We start from the raw sequence: 12911 nt of genomic DNA, 5'->3' as shown, positions 1-12911 counted from the left end.
CTGGTATCTTTAATAGAAAGAGGCCTTTGGGGCTCTGAACAAAATGTCCTCAATCTTGAAGGCTCTTACATTATTTCCTTGTTAAATGTTTGACTTTACATTTTCTAATTATGAACACAAATCTGAAATTTGGGAACTAATTTTTAAAAAATGTTTCACAACAGTCTCTAGTCATAGAAAAACAAACTCTATTTTGACCACAAATTGAAAATGTGTCCTAGAAATAGTTAAGATCTTCAGAGAGGAGTGACTCAAATAGAAGATTGGATGAGAATATTTTACTTTCCAAACACTTTAAATATTCAGCAGTAAAGCCAAAGCATAGAGATAATTAATGTCTGGGGACAAGGTTCCCACAAGATACATCCCCAAGATGTATGGTCCCTGGATTATACAATGAAGTACAGTCTTACTATTCAAGTTATATTTATGATCACCAGATCATATTTAATCCAAAGATGTGATAGAAAAAGCTATACAATGGTTTTCTACCTAAACCACTGTCAACTGTGGATGGAGATGTGACTACCTCCTTAGAACCAAACCAACTTTTTGTTTTTCATCTCATTAATAACACATTGAAGAGGAAGGAAGGAAGATTGCATTATTTTGAAGAGAAAGTGATTATAGAGCAGAACACATGGTATTTTAAGGTAGCCCTTATATTGGAAAATGTGGGATTATCAGAATAATAAAAACAAGGGTTTCTTATAATAGGACACTATTGTCTAAATTCATCAAGGATGTAACAAAATGAACAAGTTGAGTATCTATAGAATTTTATGTAGATGGTTTACTCGCTGATCAGCAGCTTCATAAGTGTATCTGTTTGACTAAACCTGTGAATACTTGAATTCCTTTGGTGTTCTTAATTTCAAAATCTTTAGTTGGATCAGCAGAATAAATCAGTAAAAGATAATACAGAGCATATTTATTGATTTATGTTGATAAATGATTCATTGTTCAATACAACTTGCATTTTAAATATTTTTTCACATAGACATTGCCTTCAAATAAAATAGTCAAATATGTATCAGTCTTAGTCTTTCATTTCAATTCAAATAAAGACTCGTAATGATTCACCATACTACATAATTTAACTTTTTGGCTGGTTTCTCTCAATGTTTTCTTTAGTTCAGTGAGAATTCCTGAGATATGGAGAGAGAGAATGCAACATCACTGGAAGATTTTATCCTCCTGGGGCTCTTCCCTGATTACAGACACCCCAGCATTCTTATCTCCATCATCCTTCTCATCTACCTCATTGCAGTAGTAGGAAACGCCACTCTGGTCCTCCTGATATGGGTAGAATCTCGTCTCCACACTCCTATGTACTTCCTTCTAAGTCAGCTCTCCCTCATTGACCTGGTCTATGTTTCCAGCACAGTCCCCAAGATGACCATTAACTTCTTCTCTGGGAGCAGAACAATATCACGTGTTGGCTGTGGCACTCAGATGTTCTTCTGCCTGATGCTAGCAGATGCAGAATGCATCCTCTTGACCCTCATGGCCTATGACCGCTATGTGGCTGTGTGTAATCCTCTGCGATATCCAACTATCATGAGTTCCAGGATCTGCCTGCAGATGGCTGTTGGGTCTTGGATTGGAGGTGTGTTGAATTCCTTGGCACAGACTGTTTACACAATGCATTTCCCCACCTGTGAGAAAAGGGAAATCAGCCACTTCCTCTGTGAGATGCCAGCTATCCTGATGCTCTCCTGTGAGGACACATCAGTCTACCTAAAGGTGGTGATGGTGTTGAGCACAGTGTTTATTATTGTGCTGCTGTCTCTCATTACAGTTCCTACATTCGTATCTTCCTCACTGTCTTCAGAATGAACTCTCCTGAGGGAAGGAACAAAGCTCTGGCCACATGCACTTCTCACCTGACAGTGGTGAGTCTCTACCTAGGGCCAGGCATAGTGGTATACATGACGCCTGGCTCCTCCCACACCCCAGAGCTGGATCAAGGTCTCTCCGTGTTTTCCACCATCCTCATCCCTATGCTGAACCCTCTCATCTACAGTCTGAGAAACAAGGAGGTGGTGGAGGTGCTGAGGAAGGTCCTGGGTGGAAGTTGGGTCATCAAATAAAATTAAAAACTCTCAAGGTTTTGATAGTATACTATTCATGCAATTTGATATGGTCCTGGACTAAGCTTGGGCTGTCTCAGCATTATTGATAGTTTTACAATATCTGAAAACAAAAATAGAACTTTCTTAACTATACTTTTTATGACTCTTGTTGATAAGTATATTTTGCATTAAAGACAAATAATTTATGACAATATGAATTGCATTCTGAAGTGTTTGAATGTTAAATGCTATGGTTATTTAAATAAACACATTAAAGGCAATCAAAACTTGAAACAAACATATGTAGCTTCAAATGAAGAAATATATCCATGAGTCACTGGGCAAAGACAAACATTTTTTGCCAAACAACCCCTTTTCAGGGAGGAAGTAAGAAGAGAGTCTCAAATTTGGGGGGAGGAGACTATCAGCTTTAGTCCTGATTTGTTACTTTTAGTTGGGTGACTAAATGGTTCACTTAACCTCAGCGAATTCCAACTTTCCATCTACGAGGTGAGTACAATAATGACTTATACTCTTCTTACAGCTGTGTGGAATTTAGTCAGAAGATTTACGAAACCGTATGCTTATAATTTCTATTTAAAAGTTCTCTGCCAACTCTTTCTGTGATATTTACTAAATAATTTTGTTTTTCTGAGATCAGGCACTTTCAGGGTGGTGTGGCAGTAGATGTCAGCATAAATTATTTAGCTTTTCTGATCTTCACTCTCTTCATATAAAAAAGGACATCAATATGTCTGACTTTCCAAATGCAATACTGATTTGAGAAAGAATTGAGAAAATTTCTTTGTAAAAGCCAATTGTGAATTACAAAAAAATTATTGCACTAATTCATATATATATGTATTAGTTATTATTGCACTAATACATATATATATATATATAACATAAAATATTCTATTTTAACCACTGGAAAATTCAATTCATAAAGTAAAATGCATGTGAGATCACCATAATCATTTCTAAGTAATCGTACAATTCAGTGGAATTACTTACAATCATACACACCGTTATGTAACTATTCCCTCTCTCTGTTTCCAAATCCTCTTCACCATTCCCAACAGGAGCTCTGCAATCAATTAACAGTAACCCCATACTTCTCCCTCTCCCACCCCTGTAACCTCTAATCTACTTTCTGCCTCTATGAATTTGCCTATTCTAGATATTTCATATAAGTGGAATCATACATTTGTCCTCTTGTGACTAGCTTATTTCACTTAACATAAAGTTTTTCAAGGTTCATCCTTTATTCTCTGAATAATATCCAATGTCTAGCTATCTATCTATCTATCTACCTATCTGTTACATTTTGTTTTCCCATTTAACTGTTGATGGACACTTCGGTGGTTTCTAACTTTTGCCTTTTGTGAATAATGCTGCAATGAACATTGGTGTACAAATATCTGTTTGAGTACAAAAAAAGAACAAAATCATGTCCTTTGCAGCAACATGGATGGAACTGGAGAACATCATCCTAAATGAACTAACTCAGAAACAGAATACCAAACATCACATGTTCTGTTATATGTGGGAGCTAAATGACCACAAAGAAGGAAACAATAGACACTAAAGAGGGAAAGGGGGAGGAGGATTAGGAAGGATTAGGGAAATTACCTACTGAGTATAATATTCACTACCTGAGGAATGGGTCACCTGAAGCCCAATCCCTACCACTACACAATAGGTCATGTAACAAACATGCACTTGTACCTCCTGAATCTAAAGTAATTTTACTGAGGAATAACATTTTATTGAAATTTAATATACATACAAACATTTTGCTGTATTGCAAAGTGTATATTTCTGTGCAACCAGCACCCAGATCAAGAAACAAAACATACTAGCACCTCAGAAGGTGCCTCACATTTAATTCCAATCACTACCTTACCGAAAGGACAGCGCTATCCTAACATCTAAGTTATATTGATTAGTTTTGCCAGTTCTTTAAATGCATATAATGAGAAACATCCAGTATGTCCTTTAGAAACTACTTGCTTTCTTTTACAACATCATCTTTTGAGATTTTTCAATATTGTTGAAGGCAGCTATGATTTACACATTATCGTTGTTATATAATATTCCATTTCATTAGTATATCACATTTTATTTTATTTTATTTTATTTTTTTGAGTTGGAGTTTCACTCCGTTGCCCAGACTGGAGTGCAGTGTCTGCTCCCGGCCACCACAGCCTCGACCTGCTGGGCTCCGGCGATCCTTCTGCCTCAGCCTTCCAAGTAGCCGGAATTACAGGCATGCGCTACCACACCCGGCTGATTTTTTGATTTATTGTAGAGATGAGGTCTCGCTGCCCAGGCGGGTCTCGAACTCGCGGGCTCAGGCAATCCACTCACCTCAGCCTCCCAAAGGCGCGGGATTACAGGCTGAGCCACCGAGCCCGGCTTGATTTTTGATTTATTGTAGAGATGAGGTCTCATTAAGTTGCCCAGGCGGGTCTCGAATCTGCAGGCTCAGACAATCCACTCACCTCAGTCTCCCAAAGCGCGGGATTACAGGCTGAGCCACTGAGCCTGGCAGTACACCACATTTTAAAAACCCTTTCTACCATTGAGGGACATTTGTGTGGTTCCTGCTTGAGGATATTACTAATAGTTCTATCATCTATATTCTAGCACAGGTCATTTAGTGAACCTTATATTCATATTTCTATGGGAATTTCTGAGTCATAGAGTACGTTCAGCTTTAGAAGACAGTGCCAGGCTGTTTTTTAAAGTGACTGTACCAATTTACACTCCCGCCAGCAGTCTCAGAGTAATTTGAGGGATTTTCAGTAGAAAAGAGACAAAATCTGACTGAATATTCTGGTCTGTGAAAATGCATTGACTCTTGAAGAAATCGGGGCCAGAACAAGGTGAGGTGAGTGAGGCATTCAATGAAAGTACAGAATTTAAGGAAGCATCTACAACCTAGTAATCAATATAAATGACATTTTAATACAATATTTCGAAAAGGTAATCAGCGAACTCTTGCCAGCAGACTCATGCCTGTTTTTGTAAATAAAGTTTTATTGGAACCAGAGCTAGCTTTAATGTGAAGTCAGTGAGGGAGAGTCATATAAGTGCAGGGGAAGACCTTGTATTTATTTCAAATTTGAATATTTTGTTTATCATTTATTTTTACATTAATTTTGATTTTCTAAAGTGTTTCATTAAATTTTGCTTAACTTGATTACTGAGCTTTTGGAAACTCCCTTAGATTTTAGGACTTAGGTGAATAAATATCTTTCTTGCCTTACCAGAGTTCTGGCCCTGATAGAAATGACAAGGTCTTGAATACGGCAGGGATAGAGGTGACAGATAAAAGCAAACAGGAGAGGATTTAGGAAAGAAACGGGACTGGAGTTGTGCAGTGTGTATTAATTCTGTCAGGCTTGGAACTGGCCTGAGCTGTTCTACTGGAAAAAGAAATGTACCCTCAAGTCAAGGTACAAAGTGACTGATAAATGGTGTCGTTTTGTAACATGGGTCTGAGGACTGTTGGGTGTGGTGTGAGCTACTCTGACAGCATTGTTTATTGATAACAGTGAGAATAAAGATTTGCAATGCTTGAGACTCCCAGAGGGCTCTGTTGTCCACTGACTAGCTATGTAGCAAGAATATGCCTTCAGGACAGGCAGAATTAAGAAACACCAGCAGTTCTTCTTTTTCTTCTCCTCCTCTTTCTCCTCCTCCTCTTTCTTCTTCATGTCCTTCTTTATCTTCTTCATCTTCCTCCCCATCCTTTTTTTTCTTCAAATAAAAAAAAAATAGAGATAAAAAGCAATGACAACAGAAACTCCATTTCAGCTCCCTAGTCCAGTGGGGTTTCATGCACACATCAATGGTTCATGACTAGAACAGAAAGTGCATCCTGTGTGACCCTTAGAGGAGGGATGGTTGGAGTTTGCACCTAACTTCTCTATATTCAGTGCTTTGAGGCAGATTTTGGCTGTGATGCACATCTTTATTTTAATGTGGTTATGATATTGTGTCCTTCTGCAATAAACGGATTTGTAAGCATTTTAGATCCTGCAAGTCTTTATGAGCTTGAGTAAAAAATCTGATGCAGTATCTTCCACAAATTGTGCTGGAACAATCAAATAGCCACATGCAAAAGGTGAATTTCTCAGCTTGTACCATATACAAAAAAAAACCCACAAAAGCTCAAGATGGATCATGGTTATAAAACTGCATAATTTCTAGTAAGAACATACCTTTAAGATTTTGGGTTAGGCAAAGATCTCTGAATTAGAACATTAAAAATATTCACCAAAAACAAATTAAAAAATTATGCCTCGTCAAAATTGTTTTTAAAAAAGCTTTTCAGAAGACTCATATGATCCAGTCATTCCACTCCTAGGTGTTTACCCAAGAGAAATAGAAAAAGTATAATAATATGAAGTACATAAGCCAGACAAAGAAAAAAATACCGCATGTTCTCACTTGTATGTGAAATCAAAAATAGTGAAACTCATAGAAAATCAAAAATAGAAACTTGTGAAATGGTGGTTTCCAGGGGATAGGGATTTGGGGAAAAGAGGGAGATGCTGGTCAAAGGGTGCAAACTTTTGATATAAGATGAATAAGTCCTGGAGATCTAATGTACATCATGGTGACTATAGTTAATAATAATGTACTTCACACTTGAAATTTACTGAGAGAATAGAATTAAGGTATTCTCACAAAAAATAGTAACAATTTGAGGTGATGGATATGTTAATATGACTGTGGTAATCATTTCACAATTTATATAAAAATTCATGTTGTACATCTTAAGTATATACGTTTTTTATTTGTAAAAAAATGTTTTCATTATACTGATTGGTAATTTTTATTGAAAATAATGCTTTAACTTCTCATACAGCTAATTTCACAGCTTTAATTGTAACTGGAAACAACCCAAATCCTCATTAATAAGTAAGCGGATAAACAAATTGTGGTATATTTGCACCACGGAATACTATTCAACAATAAAAAGGAATAAACTATTGACACATGCAACAATAGGAATGAATCTCAAAATAATTATGCTGAGTGAATGATGTCTAACAGAAAAGTACTACTCTATGGTTCCATTCATTTAAAATTTCAGAAAATGGAAACTAGCCTTTAATCACAGAACATGGATCCACACAATTGCTTAAGGAGGGTGGACAGGAAAGCAAGGGGGAGTGATAATGCTGGGACAGAAAGAAATTTTTGAAGCTGGGGCATATGTTCAATCTCTTTTACAGGATGTATACATGTGTCGGTTATGATTTTCAGTTTTTTAATTTCAGCGGTTACTCTGATGGTGGCATGAGTCCCATAGATTATATCACAAATATACAAGGAAGCCTGGCACTGTGGCTCACACCTGTAATCCCAGCACTTTGGGAGGCCAAGATGAGAAGATTACTTGAGCCCAGAAGCTCAAAACCAGGCTGGGCAACCTTGTCTCTACAAAAAAAAAAAAAAAATTCAAAAACTAGCTGGGAATGGTGGTGCATGCCTGTAGTCCTAGCTACTTGAGAGGCTCAGCCAGAAGGATCACCTGGGCCCAGGAGGTCAAGGTTGTGGTGAACTGTGATCATGCCACTGCACTTCAGCCTGAGTGACAAAGTGAAACCCCGGTTTAAAAAAAAATGTAGAAAGAGGTGCAAGTTTAGAGAAAAAGGTCATTAGTTCAGTTTTGAATCTATTGAGATTGACATCTATGGATCTACCCAAATGTAACTTTCAGTAGGTATTGAATAATGTGGTTTATTATTCCTGAAGAATTGGATTTGAGTCACTAGCCTACTAGGGAATCTTCTCTTGGGGCAAATTCATAATAAGACTTTATTCTTATTAGTATATAGTTGAGTTGTACATTTTCATTGTACCAAAAAATAATTTTATTAGGAAAAAAGCATTAATTTTCCACACAGCTAATGCTATAGTGTACTAAGGGAATTCACAGGTCTATACTCATCAGCAAGGAACAAAACTCCAGAGAATCTTAAAGGTGACAACAGCCTTTGCGCCTCAAGGGAGGCGGTAGAGTAAGCATCTTCCACCTTCCCATGGGAAGAGGTGACTGTTTTTTTTCCTTTCCTTTGGAGATAACTGTTTTCCTTTGAGAAAGTTCTGGCAGTTCAGGCAAGTAGAAGATACTGTTAATTACAGTAAAAGGACAGAGCTCCCACAGGGCACTTGAAATGAGGTCTGGAACCACTACTAAGTCACCAGCATAAAGAGGGTTTGCTTCCTTTAATGAAATATCTTATGGAACCTGCCCTGCCCCAGCTCATAGTTAACCCTCAGTTTATCACAGAGTTGTACGCGGCCTCAGGGCCATGCCTGTGAAGTAAAGTTACATTTTTTTCTCTGTCAACATCACATTAGATCTGTGTGTTATCATTCCCTGGAGACCGTTGCTGGGGTCTCCTTGTAAGAATAGTCATCATGTACTGAAATAACTTTGGAAGCCAGCATTTACAAGAAAAAGAGATCAGCTGACCTTGAATAAATTAAAAGGTTATCAACTTGTTAAAATCAATCGCCTAAGGTTTGTAATTTTCTTGAAATTTTCTAATCACTATACACAGTCTATGATGCATGAAATTCTAATAATTGGACTCAGATGGTTGGGTTAGGACTTGGGAAAAGAGGCAGAAATATGTGAATGACTGTGATAATAATAAATCAACCAGAACTTTGTAAGTCTTTCCTCTAGGAAGAATTACCTTTACCAAAAATATCCTTGCCCTTTCTTGTCACCTTTAGAACACTTTCAGAACCAAATCTCCAAAGGAACATGGAGACTACCTAGTTCATCTCATTCCCAGGCTGCATTTCACCGAATGGTGGCATGTGAACCATGTGAGGTCATCCCCTGACAACAGAAGCAAATCTTGGGCCACACTCAAGATGGGCAGTCGTGTTCCTACTCCCTGTCCAGTGTTTTTGGAAATAGAGATGAAACGTAGAATCATGACATAGCACAGAAAAGGAACTCAGAATATGTTACATGCTCATGAAAACTTGGGAAATCTGTGATTTTTTCAACATCAGTTTCCTTGTCTGAAAAGTAGAAAATGATAACACATTTTATTTATAATAAATATAAATAATCATACAAATATTATTACATTGCATGTTAATTGTCTATAACATAATTGGTTGCATTCATAATAATATTCGTTTCTTCATGGAGTTGTGACTTATTCATCCTCCTGTCACTTGATAGCGCCCTCTATGTTCCAGGAGTGACACTACACATGAAATCTGTCAAGATAAATGAGACGTGGTCACAGCAACCACGAAACTCAGGGGCTAGCAGTGGGGACACATGCAGATAGAAGTTAAAATTCAAGTAGGTGAGAATAATGAAAAGCTGCTAAGGACTGTCTGAAGGCTGAAATCTTTATACATGTTAAATGACTAATAATTTTTTACACTGACAGCCATAGCCCCCCTTCCCCTCAGCTGTTGTCAATACCTTTCTCAGTACTTCTGCAGCCTTTTTGCTTCAGTCTCACTTCAGAACTGTGTCTTTTTGCACCATTCACTCCCTGTCCTGTCAACCCAGGATGTCAGTCACTGTTGACATTTCTGTTATTTCTAACCAGTCTGTGGCATAGTCCACCTTCCCAGGATTTTGGAAATAGAGATGAAACATAGAATCATGACATAGCACCCCATCCTCTTGTCTTCTGCATGCAGATCTATCTCCTCACTGTAGGCTCTTGTAAAGGCAGTTTATAGGAATGCAGGCTCAGTTCTATGGCTCATGCCTGTAATTCCAGTACTTTGGGAGGCCAAGGTGAGAGGATCACTTGAGGCCACGTGTTCAAGACCAGCCTGGTCAACATAGTAAGACTTGATATCTGTGAAATAAAAAGTGTTTTAAATAATCAGATGTGGTAGCACACGCCTGTAGTCCAAGCTACTTGGGAGACTGAGGTGGGAGGATCAGTGGGTCCATTAGGTTGAGGCTGCAGTCAGCTGTGATTGTGCCACTGCAGTCCAGCCTCCTTGCACTCCCCCGCATTCAAGAAGCAGCAGAGCCTACCATTTAAGAGCCTAAATGTGGAACTGTCTGTGGCCCTAGTTGAAATCCTAACCCTGCTCACTGCTGGTTGAATACAAAGTCACATAACCTGTTGTCCATTTGCAAAATGGGGATATTAATATTATCTATTTCATGAATTAATATTTGTGATGTCCTTAGTAAATGCTACCTAATTTTGTGGATTCTTATCATTTGCTTTCCTAAGTCTGTTGTTGCAAAATAACCTTATTTGGTGAAGGTTGGATTAGATGATATCTGCAGTACCTGGAAATGTCCTTTGTTCTCTCATAGGTTTTCTGGGAACCAGGGTGCAAGATCTCATTTTATACAACAGAATAGTGAGGGGAAGAAGCTCTTTGTCGCCCCCCTTTCTACTTTCCCTCTAGTGGAGATTAGGATGACTCAGAGATAAACTCAGCTCTTGTGATTCTGGGGAGCATTCTGATCCGAATCCTAGGATTGCTGGCAATCCTAGTATTCTACAGAGAAAACGAAAGCTAATGACACTTAGGAATAGCATTTCCTGGTTTTCAGTTCCTGTTTGAGGGAGTCACAGGTAGGTTTAGGCAGGGGAGATGGGGGTAGGGGTGAAAACAGAGAAAGCTGCAGCAAAGAGCACAGTCCTCATGCCTCTCTCTTTTCCCTGTTCCATCTTCTCACCAGCAGTTCCATATTTCTCCATCTGTAACATGCCTTGCCCTTACGTTTTCCTTTACTTATATCACAAAATGACAGGTAGGAATTAATTTCAGTCAAAAAGCAGTGACCCAAGAGCAAGGAGCCCATGAAGACAAGCAGCCATTGGTTTAATAGCACATTATGGTCTCTAAAGAGGTCTGGATACTGAAAGCATCATGTCTACTGCTTTTGGACAGAGGATGTGGCTGCTTTCCAGGATTTCTAGCAGTTCTAGTCCTGGTTCCTGGTCAAAATGGAGTTGATGAACTCCTAACTCTCCCAAGATTGAAGATTTGAGTATGTATGTTGGTCTAGCTCTATGTACTATCTCAACCTCTTCTCACGGAAACCTCAAGTTTTTTGGTAAAAAAGGAATAATGAGACCACGAAGAGCAGTTAAATTTTATCACAGCTAGAGTTCTGATTCTATAACAATACTTTTGTGAATTAAACTTGACATTACTTACATTGACATTCTTCAGTGAGTTTGTCACTACTTGCTGCAATGATTTTTGAATTTTTTTTCTGCATTATGATAAACATTTTCTCTATGACAACTTAAACCACTGTCTCCTAAAAGTCACTATGCTTTTCCATCTTCTTGTATTTATTTATGCAGTTTCCTGTCCATTTTAAACCACCCTTTCTCAATACAACATATATAAAATCTTCCCCATAGTTTGATTTCTTCATCAGCATCTGTCTGAAGCCTTCTCAAAACTCTCTCTACCCTCTGCCGAATCAAAAAGCAATCTCTTTCCTGTAAATTCTGACAGCACATATTACTGTGTCTTACCAGTGGCATATAGGAGATTTTACCTTCTTTTTCAAATATTTGGTTCCCCTTGAACAGCAAACATTATAAGCAACTTTGATATATTTATTTCATAATCTACACATAGTGCTCCCTTCAACACAATTTTACAACCAAAATGGAATGGGTGAATGTGTTGGAATGTAGACACTTCAAGATTATTATATTCCTGCTATTATTAATGATGACAATTCATTAAAACAAAAGATTTCTTAACTCTGTAATTTAAATAATTCATGAATAAAGGAGTTGGAGGATAATGAGTGAATTGAGGGTGGGAGGACAAAGAGGGGAAGGTAGTGATGGTGAACAAGGTGAAATAAGAGAAAAAGAGGAAAAAGATGTTAGAAAAAGTAAAGGAGGAGAAAGTATATCAATGAAATGCTGCCCAGCTTTATCCTTGTATGATATGGGCAGCGCATGTCAGATATTCCTACTGTGAAAACTGCTTGTGGGCTACTGTGAAGACTGTTGAGGACCTGGGTCACCCTAATCACTTACCAGTAATTATTTATGGAAGTAAAAGAACTGGTTAGTTGATTATTTTTTCCTTCGCACATTGACTTTATGAATCTTTGATACCATCAAAGTACATTCATTGTATGAGAAATGTTTTTCCCCTAATTTGTATGTCAGTAAATTACTTTTAGAGAATCTAAGGGATTTTCTCAAAGTCACAAAAGTATTGAGAATGACCTGGTCACAACTATGATATAAGATTACTATGGCTTGATGGAAGAGAAAAGGGCCCCATGCTGGATTTAATACTCTACTGCTGCCTTCTTGAAATTCTTAATAATTTTTAATAAGAAGCCCACATTTTCATTTTTCCGTACACATTATGTAGGCGGGCTACAGAGGTTAAACAATATTGACAAAGATAATATAGACAGAGGAGAAGGGGATCTTCATGAGACACTTGAGGAAATCATTCCACTAACAAATCACAAATGAAAAAGTGGTCAAAAATAGAGAGATTCATTGTTCCAGGATATTCTAAATAATGTATTTTAAATTTGGGGGTCAATGCTATAATTGTGTAGATATGAAGCAATTTTTTAAATGGTAGAATAAAATTATAAGCCTATTTTATTTATTAAGCAATATGGGTAAGACTTGCAAACTTCAAGATATTTAAAATGTCATTTGAGTCTGCTTCTGCTAAGATGTAAAAAGAACAGACACAAAAAATAATCCAGTCTAAAATAAAAGACTCATGGCTGGGCATAAGATTTAACAGATGGGCTATGTTTTCCTTCCACCCCTCATCAGCCGCCACGGATGAGGCTGAGAG

At 37.7% G+C, this 12911-nt stretch overlaps 1 protein-coding gene across 1 annotated transcript; it reads left to right on the top strand.

The window, feature by feature from the left end:
* Positions 1–929: 929 nt before the first annotated feature.
* Positions 930–1849, top strand: LOC103266697 (olfactory receptor 2L2-like). Its single transcript, XM_008064328.2, has one exon. It carries the CDS (start codon positions 1156–1158, stop codon positions 1837–1839), a length of 684 nt encoding a protein of 227 aa, XP_008062519.2. The 5' UTR covers positions 930–1155; the 3' UTR covers positions 1840–1849.
* The last annotated feature ends 11062 nt before the right edge of the window (positions 1850–12911 follow it).

Source organism: Carlito syrichta, unplaced genomic scaffold (genome assembly GCF_000164805.1).
Source record: "Carlito syrichta isolate Samal-C Ts95f unplaced genomic scaffold, Tarsius_syrichta-2.0.1 Scaffold307299, whole genome shotgun sequence".
Taxonomy (NCBI): Eukaryota; Metazoa; Chordata; class Mammalia; order Primates; family Tarsiidae; genus Carlito; species Carlito syrichta.
Note: the sequence above shows the minus strand (reverse complement) of the source record. Positions and strands in the feature narration are given on the sequence as shown.